Source organism: Leptonychotes weddellii, chromosome 5 (genome assembly GCF_054177405.1).
Source record: "Leptonychotes weddellii isolate Sample4059 chromosome 5, ASM5417740v2, whole genome shotgun sequence".
In the NCBI taxonomy this organism is placed as follows: Eukaryota; Metazoa; Chordata; class Mammalia; order Carnivora; family Phocidae; genus Leptonychotes; species Leptonychotes weddellii.
This window is the reverse complement of record NC_138373.1, coordinates 8,963,529-8,981,884: the sequence shown is the minus strand read 5'-3', so window position 1 is coordinate 8,981,884 and position 18,356 is coordinate 8,963,529. Positions and strand designations below refer to the sequence as shown.

The 18,356-nt window shown below is 62.5% G+C and overlaps 1 protein-coding gene across 2 annotated transcripts; it reads left to right on the top strand.

Annotated features, from left to right (window-relative positions):
• Positions 1–1,210: 1,210 nt before the first annotated feature.
• Positions 1,211–17,763, top strand: STX1A (syntaxin 1A). 2 transcript variants are annotated; one of them, XM_081819541.1, is made up of 10 exons: positions 1,211–1,339; positions 9,298–9,375; positions 9,569–9,668; positions 12,305–12,379; positions 13,137–13,210; positions 13,311–13,419; positions 13,505–13,578; positions 14,340–14,477; positions 15,992–16,102; positions 16,423–17,763. In XM_081819541.1, exons 1-10 carry the CDS (start codon positions 1,310–1,312, stop codon positions 16,498–16,500), a joined length of 867 nt encoding a protein of 288 aa, XP_081675667.1. In that variant the 5' UTR covers positions 1,211–1,309; the 3' UTR covers positions 16,501–17,763. The 2 variants fall into 2 exon arrangements, 1 of the variants encoding a protein (XP_081675667.1); XR_014145244.1 differs by having other exon boundaries at positions 1,220–1,339; positions 15,928–16,102.
• Positions 17,764–18,356: the final 593 nt, after the last annotated feature.

Here is an 18,356-nt window from a genome sequence, read left to right as displayed (position 1 = left end):
AGGCCAGACACTGGGCTCTGGGGGTGCACCCATGACCCACCCCACCATTCACCCTGCACACAGGAAAGCACTCTGGACCATGAGTCAGGCAGCCCCTTGCTACCAACTGTTCCCTGTAACCCTGAGCAAGTCCCTCCTGCAGGTGAGTCCTGCTTTTGCACCACCAGTGCTTGCTCTGTGGGATGTTCTAAGCTAGTCAGTCTCTGGCCGGATTTCCAGGGAAGGAGAGATGGCTGGAACAGTGTCTCTAGCCCGTCTGCCAGCCAGCAAACCTGTGCCCACAGTCTGGGAGAAGCGCCAAGCTCAGACACACTGGGCAGCAGGGGGCTGGCCCAGCTCCAGAACAACACCTTGGCAGCCCTGGGTAAGGGAAGAGGGAGTGCTTGGCTTGAGGTCAAGAGGGTCTAGGCTAGGGCACAGAGGGGCAGGTGGGGGGGCGGGCGGTGAGGGGGGTTATATGGCTACTGTCTCAACAAGGCGCTGGCAGGGATCAGAAAAGAGCATCTGCTACTGACTAGCCCCCACCCACCACCCCTCTACACGCTGCTAAGATCTTTCCATTAGTGCCACAGTAAGCGGGGCCCGAGGCTTAGCTGCCCCCAGCCATATAGAGAAATAGGATCTCGGGCCTGGGGCTGGGGCTCTGGGTTGGGATTGTAGGGAAAGGGGCAGGAGAGCAGGCTTTAGCTTAGATCTCCCTTCCTCAGAGACAGAAGGGTTCCTGCATCCCGCTGGGAGTGGAAACTAAAGGAAAAGGGGTGGTCACCCAGCATCAGACCAGTGAACTGAGAAATCCCCGGGAAGGAGGGGCGAGAGCCTGAGTCTGGATGAGGTGTTGGGGGAAAGTGGGAAGGTAGGGGCTCAGCGGCTGTAACTCTGGAGGAGGTTTTTGGAGGGGAGTGCCAGATGTTCCAAGGCCATAAAATCTAGAGGTTTCCGACCTCCAGCAAATCCCCAGGGGTGTGAGGAGCTCTGGGGGTGTAAATCCAAGGTCCAGAACGAGGGCGGAGCCGCTGGGAGAGGGAGCGGGGGCTCTGGGGCCCCACCCCAGGCAGGGATCACGCGGCGTGGGGCACGCGGGGGCACGGGGGTCCCAAGGCTCCAACCCCACTGCGCCGGCCCGGGGCCGGTGGGGCGGGGGCGGGGACGGCGTCTGGGCGGGGCCGGGCTGGGCGGGGCCGGGCTGGGGGCTGGGCCGGGGTCCCGGGGGCCGGGGCGGGGCCGGGCTGGCGCTGCGCAGCCGCGGGGCGGCCGCCGCGCATGCGGGGCTCACACGGCTGCAGCCGGCGCCGCTGCCACTCCCGGGAGCATGAAGGACCGAACCCAGGAGCTCCGCACGGTGAGTCCGGCCCCCGCGCGCCGCCGCTCGCCGCCAGCGTCCCGCGCCCCGCGCGCCGGCCGCTCCCCTCCCGGCCTCGGCGGCCACCCGGCGACAGCCCCTGCGTCCCCGGCCGGGCGGGAGGGAGCGGTGCGGAGCCCGGGACCTCGACGCCCCTCCGGGTCCCGCCCCTCGGACCCAGTCGGGGTCACGGGCTCGCGTGAGCTCGGCGCCGTGGGCCCGCGGGCTGGCGGCCGGAGCCCGGGGTCCTGGATAAACTTTTCGGCGCCCCCTTGTTTTGGGGGGTCGGAGGGCTATTACCAGATACCGGTGGCGGGACGGAAGGCTGACCTTTCCCGCGGCCCGCGGAGCAGGTCCTGTCTCTGTCCCCTCACTGTGCCTCATCACTGACCCTCCTGTCCCCCCGCAGGGGTGTGGACAGACGGCGGGACCGCAGCGGCAAGGGGCCGGGGGCGGTCCCCTGCCCAGAGCCCAGCTGCAGGGCGCGCTGCGGAAACCGGGCCGCCGGGTGGGGCCGGGCTTCTCGGGCGGGCGCTGTCCCGTGGGGCGCCCCGCCGCCTCCGTCACCTGTAGCTCCCATCACCTGTGGCTCCCCACCCCCGTCGCGCTCGGGGTTTGCTGCCCGCCCCGGTCCCAGAGGGGTCAGATATTCGACCCCGGTCCACCTTCCTGGCTTCCGGGCAGCCGCGACCAGCCGGCGGCGTTTTCAGACCCTTCCGGGGTTCCTGGTCTGATTCCAACCTGAACCTGTTTCTCCACCTGTGTCTCGGAGGCCCCCGGGGTGTGGCTCCTGGGGCGGGGTTTGGGGGGAGTAAGAGGATGCACAAAGGCTCTGACCAGAGCCCACCCTCTCCTAGCCCTGACTGAGACCCCTGCCGCTTGCTCCTCTTTCACTCCTACTCCCTCGCCCCCGTCTCCCCTGGACTCAGACATTTCCCAGGACATTCTCACCTCTGCCCTTAGAGATGGCAAGCCTGGGGGCGTGTGGGGGCAGTGAAGGAAATGAAGCCTGCCTGTGGGGAGGGTGGGCATCAGGGCTCTAGACCAGGCTGACTCTTGTCTGATCCCCTAGCTGACCACCCTGCTGTCTGGCAGGTGCCCTGCCCGCAGTGCTGATCTGGGGTGGGGGCGCAGCTAGCTCACTGGCTCCTCTGAGCTACCCCCCCCCCCCCGCTACCCCTCTTGGAGCCAGAGACCGAGGTCCTCTTATATGAAAAGTTTTAGGTGTCCTTTGGGCTTTTGACCCCCTGGCTTGACCTGTCTGTCCAGAGGCTCCCTGTATCTGTGACCTCTCTCCCCCATTATACGAGTCTTGTCTCCTGGGCAGTCTGGAGCTGGTACCTGTACTCTCCTGCCTCCGTTTCCCCCCCTTGCTCTGGCTACCAGCCCCCACCCTTCCAACAGACCTTTTATTCCTGGCCAAATGCCCAGCCCCCAGGGTAAACCTCAGGAGGTTTCAAAGGAAGAAGATGGTCCCTCATGTCATATATGATGTCTAAACACTTCCCCCGCCAGCCCTTGCGGTTGCCCTCAAGCTTCCTGTGCTATGTTGAGTCAGAAAGAATGTTATCTTGGTGATGAATGGCCGTGTGGTGCATTTGCTGATGTTTGGGTGCCTGGTGGGTCAGACGAGAGTGTATGTGGGAACCAAGTGGTCAGGGAAACACAGTCCTTTACATGTGACAGGGTCTCTGGTGCATCAGCCTTCATCCCCTCTGCTAAAGGGGAAACTGAGGCACAAGAGAGCAGATGGCATGCCTGGTAGCTCAAAAGGGATGGTAGAAAGGGGCTTTGTCCCAAAGACAGTCAGACTTAGGCCTGGCTGGGACTGGGGGACCACGCAGAAGGCTTGGGTTGTAGGGAGCTTGAACCCAGGTCTTTTGCTCTGGTGTGTGTCTCTGTGACCCTTCACGCCCACCCCCAACATACGTACATAAACACTAGCCATAGTGGTCCCTTAGATGGTGAGGCCTGGCTTCTCTGTGGATCCGCTGGGGCTTCCTCTCTAGACCCCACCCCGCAGGCATTCAGAACCCATGGAGGCTGCTGTACTCATTGCCGGGTGGCCTTGCCCACTGGGGGTTTCTTGCAGGCTGCAGGAGCCCACACTGGGTGGGCTGGGACAATTTGTCATTCCCACAAGTCTCCCTCTGGGCCTTGGATTCCCACCTATAAAAGTAGAGATAAGAAAACCTAGAGCCCAGTTTCTCAGGGCAGGGGGTGGTCACCTGAGTCTGACTCCATATTCAGGGGAGACCTTGAACCCTAGGAGTCAGAATTCTCAGATCAGAGTCCCCAGGAACCAAGAGGCCAGTCCTGGATGGGCTGGACAGAGGTGGCGCTTGGGCCAGTGACTTGCATGGTAGCCAGCCCTCCCTCCCTCCTCCCCCCTCCTCCTTCCCCACCCAACGCCACCACATTTGGAAGGAAGGCAAAGGGAGCTTATTTATAAAAGTCACACTTGGGGAAGGAGCTGGTGCGTTTCCTCAGCGCTCTGCAGGCCAGGCCCAGCCTTCCAGCCTTCCCCAGCTCCCACTTCGCAGGCAGCTGATCCTGCAGTTGTGTAGACTGAGTGAAGGGATCATCGGGGGCCCTTAGAGGTCAGAAGGGCAACCCAGGGGCCTAAGAGGGGCAAAGACAAGCCCAGGGTCACAGAACCGGGGAGACTTAGGGCAAGGTGCCCCTGGGCAGCCCCACCTGGCATACCACTGCCTCCTTCCCCCCCCACTCAGAGGCCTCCCTGGTTTTCTTTCTGAGATCTTCTTGGAGCTGACCCACCCTTCCCTGGGTCCAGGAGGGTGTTTATCTCTGTGCTGAGCCACATGCAGGACATGGGGCCTGCGGCGGGAGCCAGAGGACAGAGAGGGGGGAGCGTTGGGGCTGCCAGCCCCTGGAAGAAGGGAACCTGGGGTGACCCAGAAGGGGTCGGGTAGAAATGGGAGGAGGGAAGATGGTCCAAAAGGAGGGGCCTCCGGTAGTAAAGGCAGAGAGGTTGCAAAGCCCAACGAGGAGAGAATGGCGGGTGGTCTGATGCCTGGCTGGGGAAGCCCGTGCGCCCCTTTGCCCACCCATTCCCCCTTTCTCTCTCATTGCTGGGAAGAGACTGGGTGTCCTGGACAACACCAGGCAGGTTCTTACCTTAACCTCTCTGTGCCCATTTCATCCATACAGTGCAGCCGGCCGGATCCGCCTTGCAGAGTGGAAGAATGGGGATGTAAGAGTAGGCCTCCTTCCCTCCCCTTACCTCCTTGGGGTTTCCCAGAAGAAACCGTGGGTTTGGACACATTGTCCCCTGGGGTGCCGCCGGAATGACCTTCAGGGACGATGTAGTCCAACCTCCTCTTTCACAAATTGGAAAACTGAGGTCTGGAAAGGGCCAGAGGTTTATCTAAGGTCACACAGTATACTGGGACAGGGGTTGGGGGTGGGTGGAGGGAGTGCGGGGCTGAAGCCACCTCCTCTCCATGGGCTGAGGCTGCCTTCTGGAGCTGCCCTGGGGCCCTGGTCAGGGGCAGGGATCTGGAGGTGAAGGGCGTACACCAGATGGGGAGAGGGTGAAAGGGTCAGACGAGGGAAGGGGGGGTCTGGAGACCCAGCTTGGCCTCACATACCCCTGACTCAGCTCTGGGTCTCTCTGCTCTAGTCGTATTGACTTTGACTTTGATTCGTCATTAAAAACAAGAAGGGGAAAAAAAATAGCCCTCGAGGCAGACAACAGCCAACTCCTGCTCAGGAGGAATGAATCAACCCTGTTGGCTGGCCTCCCGCCATCCATCCCTGGGGACGGGCCTGGAGGCTGCCTGGACTCTGAGCCTCTTGGAGGAATCACACTTTTGTTTCCAGGAAGGTATCCTGGCATCCTGGAGCCTCTGCCAGGAGAGACCACCAGGGCTGTCTGGCCTCTGGAAGTTTAGGGCTTCTGGCCAGGGTGGCCATTCCGGATGGCTTGGCCCAGAGGCCTCATGAGGCCAGAGTCTGTCAGAAAGGAGTAAGATCAGACCACTGGTTCTCAACCCCGGGGTGGGGGTACTTTTTAAAAACTTGGCCTTACCAGCCCCAAACCCCTAAATTCTGATTCGGTCTCTCTGGGGTAGAACCCTGGAAGCTGTTTTTTTGGGTTTTTTTTTTTTTTAAGCCTTTCAAGGGATCATGGTGCTGCAACAGGATTAAGAACCACTGAACAAACACCACGACAAGTCAAATATTGGATGGATGTGAGAGGAAGAGGAAAAAAGTAGATGTACCCTGGTTTCTGATTTGGGGGGACCCTTGAGAATGGGGGGTTTCAGAGGAGGTGCTCAGGAGAACGAGGCAGAACCTAGTTTGGGCCAGGTGGCAGGTAGGGTGCTCACATGATGCCTGGGTGGGTTTATCCTGAAGATGTTTGCCGCTCCGAGCTTGCGACCACTCCCAGGCTCCAGATGCCACCTCAAGTCCCCAGTCCAGTCCAGCCCTCTTTCTGGAGCTGTGACTGTCACTCACAGAGGGCTGGCAGATTTCCAAGGGAGCTGGGGCCCTCATGATTCTAAACCATCTGGGTGCTCCCTTTGTGCATGTTGGTGATGCCCACCCTGACCATCCCAGGACACCAGGAGACGCCAGCCTAGTTCCTACTTCCTTTTGGGTCAGGAGTGTGTCTGGGTTTGGGGCTTGTCATTTATTTAGTGCCAGTGAAACCTGATTGGGGTCTTAGTTAACCTGGAGGATGTCTCTAGAAAGGTGCCACAGGGCTCTGACCTAGATGTGGATGAGGTTGCTGGGGGCCCCAGAGTCATGAGCCATCAGATTCTCACAAAGTGGAACAAGGATCAGAACAAATGAAGAAATTAAGCAAAAAAAAGTCCTTCACTTGAGCCTAAAATCCAACCAAGTAGACAGTGGTGGGGAAGGGCTTGGGGCTTTTCTGGGCAGGAACTGCTATGTGATCACTTATACTGATCTCTGGTTGTATTAACAAAGGTAGATCATGTAAAAAGAGGAAGGGATGGGTCAGCTCTTTGGTACCACTTAGGCCACAATCAATAGCAGATTCAGTTTGTATCATGTACCGCAGAAGAAGATAGAGACTGAACTGAAGAAGTCTGGGGCGGGGGTTGCAATTTAGGGCCCTGGGCGGGGGTGGAATATGAGGGGAAGGGAACGGTCAGCATGAGGAGAAAAACCCAGGGAAGATGCGGATGCTGCCTTCAGGTCTCTGGCAAGACCAGCCCAGGGAGAGGGCACCAACAGGTTTTTTATGGCTTAGGGCCGCAGGAAAGGGGCATCGGGGCAGCCCAAGGTAGGCAGAGCTGCCCGGGAAAGCTAGTGAGCTCACCATCACAGGAGGTATGCAAGCTGAGGCCGGCAGCTGAGGCCAAGGTGACTTTTCAGGTCCCTTAGGGCCTGAGAGCGTGTGGCTGTGGTTCCAGTAGAGATGGGAGTAGTGTGTGGGGAACCCGAGGAGCAAGATACTGACCCAGGGGAAGGCTTCTGAAAGGAGGTGGCATCTAAGGATGAGGGGAATGTCAGCTTCATGGAATCAGCATTCCAGCCAGAGGGAATTGCATGGGGCAAGGGAAGACAGCGGGTGGGCTGTGGAGGCAGGGAGATGGTTTAGGTGGGGTGTGCCGGGGTCCAGTTTCAGGCTGCGGCAGTGAGGTGACGAGGGGCAGTGGGTGAAAAGTCCTGAGGAGGAAGAAGAGCCAGGACGTGGTAAGGAAGGGGTCCCCACGGAGAGTCCCCTCAGGGTTTTGCTTGGAGTCACCACTGGTGTGACCAAGGCTGTGACGTCAGGCCCTCAACCCTCCGATTGGCTTTGGGGCTAATCTGAATGCCACCTTCGGGGTGGACCCCCACCTGGGAGCCCCAGTCAGGCCCTGGCCCCAGGTGTCCCCTTCCTCAGCTCTGCGCTCATGGCCGGCGGGCGGGGAGGAGAGCGTGGACATCCTTCCTGCCAGCCCTCTGTTGGAGAAACTCCCTGACTCCAGCCGTCAGTTTCCTGGGGAGGCTGTGGAGGGAGCAGGTCGGAGCTGCTGGATGCTCGAGAAGATCCGTCCTTGTTTTATAGGCAGGCAAGCCGAGGCCCAGGGAGAGCAGCAGCCCAGACCCCAGGGGTCTCTGGCAACAGCTCTCGTCTCTGGAAACCCTGGTGCCCTTGTCTTTGGCCCTAGCCGGTCATTACTCTTCCTGGGAGGGGAGCTGGAAAATTCTCCTTCTGTCCTTTCCTGTCCATCCTCTTCTTTCTCTAGATGCCAAAAAGACAGAGAGGGCAGGCCGCTGAAGGGCAGGAGCTCCTGGGAGCACCTCCCTATCTGGCAGGCTGCCCCGGAGTGGGAGCTGGGCTCCTCCAGACTGCACTCTGCCTCAGTTTCCCTAAGGAGTGCTCCTCTAGCTTAGCTTCTGCGCCTGGCAAGGTTCAGAAGTGTGGAAATGGCTCCTAGATTCTCTTTGTCAATAGGTGGGCTTGGTTGGGGGGAGGGGGCCACCTGGTAGCAGCCACAGGCACTTGTGGGAGCGAGGATTTATTTTAGCTGCTGGGGGAGGAGGTGTGATCTCTTGATGAGAGGGGCCTGTCAGAGCCGCCTCCGTAAAGTTCCCAACCAACCCCCTCTGCTGTCTGGTCCCACTCTGGTGGGGCAGTGGGACCCCGAGAGCCCCAGGGGCACAGCCCTTTCAGAACATGCTGTGCCTTCCCACCCTTTCTCAGCCTTCTGTCCCCGCAACCAGGCGTCCCTGTCCCCACTGCACACAGGAGCAAACAGACCCAGACGGCACGACCCTCAGCCAGCCACTGTCTGCGCTGGGCACGGAACCTGGGTCCCTCCTCAGCAGGCTAGCTGGGCCCAGCCTCCTGGGTCCCCCAGCTTCACCATCCCTCCACTGCCACCTGCCCCTGTCCTCGGCTCTGACCCTGACATAAGAGAGAACAAGGTGAAGGCCAGTGCCGAGCCTGCTCACGCCTCCTGCCGTGGGGTGCTGAGACCTGAAGGGGTGTGACCAAGCCTGATAACCGCAGTCTGAGGGGGCCGGTCCCACCCTCCGTATCCTGGCCTTGGCCGTGGAGAGGGACTTGCCCTTGCCAGCAGAGTGGGCTGCCCCTGGCGACTCGAAGCATGTAAGGCGGACAGTGATGAGCACGGCTGGCACACTGGGAAGTCGGAGGTGTAATTACTCCGCCCCGTGATGGGGGTGGCTTTTGTCTGGCTGCTCCTGGGGTGGCGGGGTGGGGCCTAGGGGAGGCCCCGAGCCAAGTGACATGACTGGCCTCTCAGGCTGGTGGGGCCCAGCTCTGGGCCTGGAGGGGAAGAGGATGGAGGTCTGATGTCGAGAATGACAGGGGGACAGCTGAGCTTGCAGGGCTGTGTGCAGCCAGCATCTCTCAGGCCTGCTTGAGGAGCTGTGGGATGGCCCGTGTCTGAGCCAGCCTGCCTTTTCGGGGGCAGGTGTGGGTGGCGCCCGGGCCTCCCACTCCCGCCCCCCCCCCCCCGGAAAAGGAGCTTGGGAACTTTGGGCCCCATCCTAATTAAAACCATCGGCACTGGAAAGTAGAGAAGGCTGGTTTCCAGCCGGCCTGTCCCAGGCAAGGTCTGTGAGTTGGGGGCCCCTGGCCAGGGGGCCAAGCCTTTCCAGCTGCCCCCTAGGGTGAGGGGCGTGCCAGGAGGACCCCGGTCCTGGGGGGAAGGGGCAAGCAGCTGGGCAGGGGATGGAGTCCTTGGCCTAGAGACTCTACAGACTTGGCCCTGTCACCATCTTGACAGGCAAGGCCTCTTTCCTTATGGGGGGGCCCCAGGGGTCCTCCACGTCTCACTGTGGCTGGTTGCCGAGGATGCTGCTAAGAGGACAGAGGGGCAGTGGTCGGGGCCGCGGAGGTGAGCCTGTGAGCCTGCTGAATATGGACGCTGGGCAGTTCGCGGTCCCGGGTCCAGTGGGTCCCAGTGGGCCTACCACAGGTCCGCTCACGTGTACACACCCCTGCGCAGGCCAAGGACAGCGATGACGATGATGATGTCACTGTCACCGTGGACCGGGACGGCTTCATGGATGAGTTCTTTGAACAGGTGGGAGCCAGCACAGCCCGCGTCCGCCAATACACTGGCAGACCTTGGAGGCGGGGGGCCCACGTCACACCCCCACCCGAAGCCTGGTCCAGCCTCTCTCTGAGCCTGGCCGCCAGCCCCAGTCTGGTCCAGCCCCGGGGCCCACGAGCGCCCTCCCTGGGGTCTCCTCCTGACCGGAGGCCTTGGTGTGCAGGTGGAGGAGATCCGCGGCTTCATTGACAAGATCTCGGAGAACGTGGAGGAGGTGAAACGGAAGCACAGCGCCATCCTGGCCTCCCCCAACCCTGATGAGAGTGAGTGTGGAGGACTGAGGGGCGGCTTCCAGGCCTCCTGGAAGGCGCGGCAGCTGGGGAGGGAGGGGCTCCTGGATCCCCAGCAGCCTCACTGTTGTGCGGCTGAGGGGTACCTGGGCCTGGCCAGGGTGGGGAGGGCCCCGTGGAAAGCTTCAGGGAACACGGCTGGCCCAGGCCCGGGGTGGGGGGCCTCCGGCCAGCCCCGCCCCCGCCAGGTAAGCTGGGTGGGAAGGCGCAAAAGGCAGCCTGTCTGCCCAGCCCCTCCCTTTCCCGAGCCTCCCCGGGCAGCAGATGGCTGCGCGGAGCCTCAGCGCCGTGGGAGGGCAAGCCGGCCAAGCAGGAGGAGCTTCCGGAAAGAGCTAGCAGCCCTGGCACCTGGCCACTGGTACCCTGGAGCCGGGCCTTCTCGGGGCTCCAGGAAGTCACCTTTCTCCCTGTGCACAGGGAGCCTCTGTGTGTCTGCATTCCACTCTGTCCCCAGACAGGCCCCCCTGAGCCTCCTGTCACAGCTCCTGGCGAGGTGTTGATGACTGCCCTGCCCTGTGCCAGGCGACTGCACGCAGGCCCCAGATTCCTTCCCCTCAGCCCCCGGGGAGGCAGTGACAGCGCTGGGGCCCAGGCCTGGGACCTGGGCATGCGCACACTGCTCCTGCTGGCTCGCCTCAAGCACAAGCCCCGGGGGCCCCAAGAATGCGAGGGGGAGGGTCCCGGCGCTGGGCAGGCCTGGGGAAGCACTCAGGGCTGGGCAGGCGAGTGGCCTGCAGCTGTGTCTGCCTGTCCCCGGCCCCTCGGCCCCTGGGCCCCTGGTCCACCGGCATCCTCAAGCCCCCAGGAGAAATCTCTCCACAGCCCCCAAAGGGCACTGGAACCCGAGGCCAGGGCCAAGCCGAGCGGGCCCAGTGCCGGGCCCTTGGAAAGCAAAATGAGTCCGGTGGGAGTCCGTGCCAGGAATGGGTGGGAAGGAGAGAGGGGCCACCCGAGGCAGGGCCCACGTTCAGTGTGGCCACGACGCATCGCCCCTCTCCCCAGAGATTTGTCTCGGGTAGCAGCATGTGACATCATACGTCTTCCCGCGCATGTGCGTCTGAGTCCGCGTGTGTCCCCATGGGTCCCTCCTGCTGAGGGTCAGAGGGGGCCGGCTGTGGGAACAGGGTACTTTAAGAGCTGGGGCACTCCCCTGCTGGCAGATGGGCCGAACGTGGGGTGACAGAGACGCCAGAAAGGATTCTCTCGGCTCCCTTGTCCCACCTTCCACACAAGGTCTCCCCGCGTCATAGTCTGTAGCGACCGGTTCAGAATTGCCACCACGAGCCAAGCAGTCAGGACCGGCCAGCGGTCACTAATGTGGGGAGGGGGCTCCCCGGTGAAGGTTCTAGAGCGGAGGGAGCAGTTACCGAGGAGGCACTGGGAAGGACTGTGGCGAGCGGGGGGGGGCTTTCCTGGGCCAAGGGCTGCCCTGCCTCCCCTGGGGGCCGCCATCCGGGCTGGGCTATTTTGGGTCTGAGCAAGAGAGGCAGAGACGGCAAAGCAGCTGGTAACCAAGTTTCCTTTGTACGAATGAGGTGCCCTCCTCCGCTCCTCGAAGCCCCCCACCTCACGATCCACTTAGTAGGTGCCCCCCACATCAACTGCTGTAAATGCCCCCCTCCCAACCCCCTCTAGGAGAGGCCCAGCCCCAGAGGAAAGCAGACCGTGGATAGGACGGGCTCAGCCAGGAGCTCCGTCCTGGTTTCTCCAGGAAATAGAGTCCTGGGGTTGCCCTGAAGCTGGGGCGCTGTCATGAGTCATTGCTCCAGCCAGCACCCCAGAGGGAAGCAGTCACCCTGCCCCACTCGGCCAGCCATCACCCCCCCCCCGCCGGGGGTGGGGCAAGCTGGGTACCCCCCATGGCCTCTGCCAGCTTTAGAGAGATGGTTCCGGTTGGAACAAGGGCCAAATTCCCCCCACTTCGTCACAGAACCAGCCAGCTGGTGCTCCAGGGCCAACTGTGTACCAGGGGGCACACCTGTCTGAGCCTCTTCTCTATCAGCTCCCATCCAGGCCAGGTGCCTCATGCCCCCGTCCACCCCCTGGGCCCTCAGCGCTTGGCCCCCACTGAGCTCAGCACCTGGGAAGCGGGGCTCAGTAGAACAGGGTCTCCCCCGCCCAGGGTGCTCCGTGGAGGGGGGCTCGCTTCAGCCTCCCTGGCCCCTGGCTCTGTCACCCTATTGGCTGGATGTCTGTCCCCCTCGCCCCCAGCTACCAGGTGACTCTAGGTGAGCCCGCACCCCCCACCTTCGACTCAGGCAAGCATCAAGTCAGTGTTCCCCAGTGCCGACTCCAGCATCTAGCTGCTCCACAGTTATTTCTGCCTTAAATTTAGACCCATCTGTTGTGTGCAGGGGGTGGGAGAGCCAGCAAAGGAGGAAGGGAGGCTCCTTGGAAGGCAGCACAGAGGGGGTGAGGCTGCAGCTGGTGTGGCCCCGGCCCAGGGTTGGAGGGGCAGGCAGAGCCTTAGGCAGCGGAAGGGGGGAGACCCGGGACCCAGGCTCTGCCCGGAGCCCCACGACCGGGCCCCCTGCGCCAGGGGCTGAGCCTGAACGTCAGGCAGCGGGGGAACCCTGGGCGTCTACCCTGTCCCCCTTCTACCTCCCCAGAGACGAAGGAGGAGCTGGAGGAGCTCATGTCTGACATAAAGAAGACCGCAAACAAAGTTCGCTCCAAGTTAAAGAGTGAGTCTGGGCTCCATCCAGGCCTTGTCTTGGGGGGCGGGGGGGGGGCACTCTGGGCCCGCTTCCTCTGCATTCCGCGGGTCTCACGGACTCGGAGGGGTACACTGGGTCTTGCTTTCCTTTATGAGGGTGCCATCACATGCCCATTCTCTCAGCTGCTACTTGGCAAGGCTTGTTTGGGCCAGGCTCGGGGCCGGGCCTTGGGACAGATGCCTGAGGCTTCAGTGAGGGAGTGCTCCACTCTGGGAATTGTCCCCCACTTCAGCTAAAGAGGGCTCAAGGGGTGGCCAGCACCGCCTGGTCCCACACACAAGCCCCATGCGCTTGTGGGAGCACAGAGGTGTATAGGCCCAGGGGCCGCCCCTGGCGGCCCTCCCCACTCTGGGCATGGCCCCTTGTTGGGCGCACAGGCTTCCTGAGCAGAAGGCCGGGTGGGCCCGAGCTGCCAGGCCTAGTACGCAGTAGGCGCTCATACACACAGAGCTTGGTGGGTGCCTGAGGCCTCGCAGATGGGTGTGCATATGTGCACACCCCGAAACCTGCATCGTGCCTGGATGGGCCCCTGGCGGCCCCTCCCGCAGTGCCTGGCGCGCCCTCTTCCTCTGCTTCCTGTGTGGCTCCCCCCGCCCCCGCCACAGTCCACACTAGACCCTCCCCAGGGGAGGTCCAGAGCCAGATCCTGGGTGTGTGGGTCCAAGAGGGAGGGGACAGTGGTGAGGGGGACAGGTTATGGCTCAGCAGCCCCCCTCTCCCACAGGCATCGAGCAGAGCATCGAGCAGGAGGAAGGCCTCAACCGCTCATCCGCGGACCTGAGGATCCGAAAGACACAGGTGCCGCCGGCGGGCCTCCAGCGGGGGGCGGCGGGCTCTTGAGGCCCTGGGGCTCTGTGGAGCTGGGCCTGACACTTGCACCCCCATCTTGCACCCCCAGCACTCCACGCTGTCCCGCAAGTTTGTGGAGGTCATGTCCGAGTACAATGCCACGCAGTCTGACTACCGTGAGCGCTGCAAGGGCCGCATCCAGAGGCAACTGGAGATCAGTAAGCTGAGGGGGGGCGGGTGAGGGGCGGGGCCGGGGCTGAGCCCCACAGGGTGTGCAGGGCTCAGTGCGACCCCTGCTCACAGCTGGCCGGACCACGACCAGTGAGGAGCTGGAGGACATGCTGGAGAGTGGAAACCCCGCCATCTTTGCTTCTGGGGTAAGTGTGAACCACCCCGCCCCGCTCTCACCCCTGGCAGGGATCCCTGGTGTGTGTGCAAAGTGCTGAGGCTGGGGGCAATCTTTGGATACAACCACCTTGCAAGGCCGGTCTCAGAGAAGGCTGAGTCCGAGAGGAAAAGGGACCAGACTGAGGCCACTTAAATATGTGGCACAGGTAGAATTAAGACCTCCATCTCCTGCTTCCTCTCAATTGGGTGCACTTCCTTGCTTCACGGGCCAGGGGCTCCTTCCGCCATTCTCAGGGCCTTGTTCCTCTCCTGGGAGACACGGTGCCATTGGCCGCCTCCACGTTCAAGTGACACTTGAGCAGGGGGCTTCCTGAAGGAGGCGGCCCACAGGGTGGAAGGCAGGTAGGGGCTGTGGGTTCCAGGAGAGAAGGGAAGGGCTAGTTACCCTCTCCGGGAGGCTGACCGGAGGGGCGGGGGGAAAGGGAGAAAGGCGGTTCAAGGCCTGGGTCCTTGGGGGGGCAGTCAACTTGGCCTCTATACAAGGCTGGTGAGCAGTGACCACGTGGTGGGCACAGGTGGCCCCCATCAGCACCGAGAAGTGCGTCCCCGAGAAATCAGGTAACAGCTAGTAAGAACCAAGCAGGAAGTGGGGGAGCGCTGTGGCTGAGGAGGGAGCCACCGCCCATCCCAGCTGCCTTCGCCCTTGGCCGGCCGGCCTGGTCCGGGGCCCCCCCTCCCTGCCCGCTGCGGCAGGCTCCTGGGTCCCCAGCCCACTGCTCCCACCCCCTAGATCATCATGGACTCCAGCATCTCAAAGCAGGCTCTGAGCGAGATTGAGACGCGGCACAGTGAGATCATCAAGCTGGAGAACAGCATCCGTGAGCTGCACGACATGTTCATGGACATGGCCATGCTCGTGGAGAGCCAGGTGAGAGCCTAGGGCCCCACTGCCCTCCGCCCGCCGAGCCCACAGCAGCACCCAGGGCTGCACTAACCCCTACCCTTTTTGCCTGACACGCTGCTCTGCCGGGAGGGACCAAGTCTCCAGGTAACTAACCACCCGCTGTGGACACTGCCTCCAGGGCCAGGCCCACCCGGAGGACCCCATCCTCTGCATGGCTCTGCTTGGCCCACCGGGACCCCAGGCCCTGCATGGCCCTCCACCCAGCCTTATCGTGTCTTATTCACCGGCCGCCTGGCACGGGGCCACTGTGGACGGCCGCTTTTCTAGGAGCTGGAAGTATAGTAGTGACCAGGACAGCGGAGGGCCTGCTTCCTGGAGCTCATGTCTGTGGGGCGGAAGCGCAGCATAAGGAAATGACAGATGGAACGTTCTCCAGTTGTGCCGGGTGCTCAGATGTTAGCAGGAGGCAGTGAGATAGAGCAGTGGTTCTCCAGCTCTAAAAGGCCCAGGAATCACGGGGGGCGGGGGGGGAAAGGCCGGCCTTGGAGGTTTCCTGATCCCCGGTCCCAGAGATGGGTAGGTCAGAGTGGGGGCCCGTGAATTTGCATTTCTAACAGGTTCGAGGGGGACGCTGATGCTGCTAGTCCCAGGGCCACACTTGGGGTAACACCGTAATAGCGTCCCTGTGGTGGCCACTTTGGATGGGGGTGGTCAGGGAAGCCCTCTCTAGGAGGTGGCATTTGAGCTCGGAAAGTTTCCCAGGGTCCCAGGGTGAGTGAAGAGCAGGACCAGCAGGGCCTGGCCCCGAGGCTGGCAAGAGCCCGGCTCACTGAGGAGGTCGTGCGACTGGAGCGACTGGAGCTCGGCGGGGCGGGAGGGTAGTGAAGAGGAGGCAGGCGGTGGTGCTGGGCTTCTGGGTTCTCTTCTAGACCGGAGGGTCTGAAGTGTGGGTGTGGTGCGAGCCGAGCTAGGAAGCCGGGCGGCCACGAGGAGGCTGCTGCCGCCGTGGGCTGAGAGACTGCGGCGATCTGGACACCGGCGGGCGCAGTGGACTTGGAGAGAGTGGTCATTTGTCACGTGGGTCTCGGGCAGCGTCATGGTGGGAACGGCCTCTGGGGGCTGCTGGGGCCAGATTACGGGGCCCAGAAGAGCTACGGGAGTAGGCAGGGGGTCTTCAGTGTTGAAGACTGAAGACAGTCGGAGCTGGGTGGAACCACCACACCAGCGAGGAAGGAGTGGGACCCTGTCCAGAGCACCCTCTGCTGCCCCCGCCTCCCTCTGCCTCGCACCCGGCCCGGCTGAGCGCCCCCTGCATGGTCTCCACCCCCTTGGCTGAGACTGCATGGCCAGGTCCCCTCCCAGGATGGCTGCTCTGCAGGGAAGAGAGGGTGCTGCCCCGGGGGCCTGGCCTGAGGGGGCACAGGAGAGGCTGTACCCCATCCTCACGCCCCCATTTTTCTTTCTCTGCCCTCAGGGTGCTTCCCCAGAGTCCTGCCCTGAGGGGGGCCCACTGGAGCTGACCGGCACCGGCCCTGCAGGGGGAGATGATTGACAGGATTGAGTACAACGTGGAACATTCGGTGGACTATGTGGAGAGGGCCGTGTCTGACACCAAGAAGGCCGTCAAGTACCAGAGCAAGGCACGCCGGGTCAGTAGCCCCCCTCTGCCCATTAGAGCCCCTGGGGGCCACCACGGGTCCCTCCCCACTCGGCCTTGACCCCATCTCTGGGCTCTGACCCAAGCCCTCACCTGAAGCCTTCAGCTCCCACCTGTCACCCCCCACCCCCGCCCGGTACATTCCAGGCAGCACCTTCCCCAGTTCCAACTCTGGTTCCATCCCCCAGACCCCCAACCCCCAACTCGGCTTAGGGACCCCTCTCCTTGCACGCCCCGCCCCTCCAAGCTCTGACCCAGCCCTCAGCCTCCCTCCCGGGTCTGAGGCCGCTCCTTCCTGCCTCCCTGGTGCAGAAGAAGATCATGATCATCATCTGCTGCGTGGTCCTGGGCATTGTCATCGCCTCCACGTTTGGAGGCATCTTCGGCTAGAAAGCACCCCACCGGCCACCTCACTCGGAACGGTCTGCCCTCAGGAGGCCCCCTGGCTGCTGCCGCCTTCGGGCTCGGAGCCCCTTCCTTCCCAGCCCACGCCGCCCCTTTCTCTGCCGTAGGGCCCTCCGTACCCACCGTGCCCTGAGCCGTCGTGTGCATGATCTCTGTGACAGTGTGTGTCTATACCGGGGAGCGAGCGGGCTGGGGCAGGTCCGCAGCAAGGACAGACTCAGGCCCTGGCCCAGGCCGCCTCCCCCTTCCCAGGTGGCGCTGCCGGGGGTAGCCGTGCTCCCCTTCCCCCGCCTCCCGTTAATCCCACCCCAGCCTGGGGTCTGCCCTGACCTCTGGCCTCTCCAGCTGTGCCCCAAAGCCAAGCCCCCTAAGGGGTGGGGACCAGCTGGCCGCACGGTGCTGCTTTTCAGGCTAAGGAAGGGGTGGCCCTGAGAGGCAGCCCAGCTCTAAGCCTCTACCAGCTGACCACTGCCAGGGAGGCTCAGGGTGCAGTGGCCAGGTGGCTTCTGGCTTTGCCAAGACCGGGCTCCCTGCCCGCGTCGGGGCAGAGTCCAGCAGGTCTTGGCCGCCTCATACTCCCTTCCCACGTTCCCACAGCCCTGGGAGCAACCCCTCTGGGCTATGCCTGACCCCGGGTCACGTTCTACGAGAGGCTGCCCGGTGCCTGGTTTCCAGCCACCCTTCGAGCTAGGGAGGCAGACCGGGCCCGGCGGGCCCCTGCCAGAGCCGAAGCCCACGCCCCGGGCCGGCCACCCTCCCCGGCAGGCCTCGGTCAGGTTCTCAAGCCATCGGGTGTTGCATGTTTGGGACAATGGCCCCTGCTCTCTTGCGCTCTGGAAGTCAGACGTCATTCAGGCCTGCAATCGCGTCCTGCCCTTGCTGTCCCCCACTGACGTGCCACGTGGGTGTCGGGTGTCTGGGATGCGGTATTCAGCAGCCAGCCGGGGAGGAGTACCTCCCTCCTCCGTCTCGGGGCTTCTCAAGTCGGAAACGTGCCCCCACCCAAGAGCCCTCTTCCTCACTGACAGGCTTGGAGTGTGCATGCGAGTGCATGCAGTGGGGGATGGGGCCACGTCCGTGCCCCGCCTTCCCTCAGCTCTGCTCCTGCCCAGTGACTGTGACCACTGTCCGTGTTGCCTTCTTCAACCGCGACTTCCCTCCCCTCCTTCACCCCTTCACCAAAGGTCTTGGTACAACCAGCTGCCCATTTTGTGAAATTTTTATGTAGAATAAACATTTGTATCTGGATTTCTTACGGTCACAGCGTCACAGCCTTAGAACTCGGGGGTCAGTGTGCATAGCACGAAGAGGAAGGAAGCACTCTCCCTCAGCCTCCAGCCTCCAGATCCTCCGGCTCCTCCGCCCCAGCCTGAACGTCTCCACTCCTGCTTGAAGCCTGATGCCCGTTCTGTACTGTGGGCCCATAGCTACCCCCTCTCCTCCTGCTTTTCCAGGAGTCACAAGCGACCCCCAGATCCCCTCCACACCCCAGGGCAGGACTTAACCTGCCCTTCTGACCACTACAAATCAGACAGGAGACATGCCCCCAAAGACAGGCAACCAAGTGCTGGGCCGATCAGCAAGTGGTGCAGCTCACGGCCAAAGGTCAGCCCAGGCCACAGGCTGGGTGACGCCTTTAACAGGAGGGCAGCCGGAGGAGGCTGGGCGATGGCCTCAGGGCAGTGGGTCCCACAGTTTCATCCTGCCCATGCTTCTCAAATCGGCCTCGTGCTGCAATAGATAAGCAGCCTGAAATCAAACCTGTGTTCCTTGTACGTTAAAAGGGTACTTTTCATACATTTAAGTTTTGCAAGCCTCATCTCAACCTGGGGAATCAGGCA

Bases quoted from the DNA above. Each gene is read 5' to 3' on its own strand.
- STX1A (XM_081819541.1), top strand. From the start codon at position 1,310: ATGAAGGACCGAACCCAGGAGCTCCGCACG. The intron at 9,376-9,568 runs GTGGGAGCCAGC...CTTGGTGTGCAG, and splicing joins TGGATGAGTTCTTTGAACAG to GTGGAGGAGATCCGCGGCTT. The intron at 12,380-13,136 runs GTGAGTCTGGGC...CCTCTCCCACAG, and splicing joins AGTTCGCTCCAAGTTAAAGA to GCATCGAGCAGAGCATCGAG.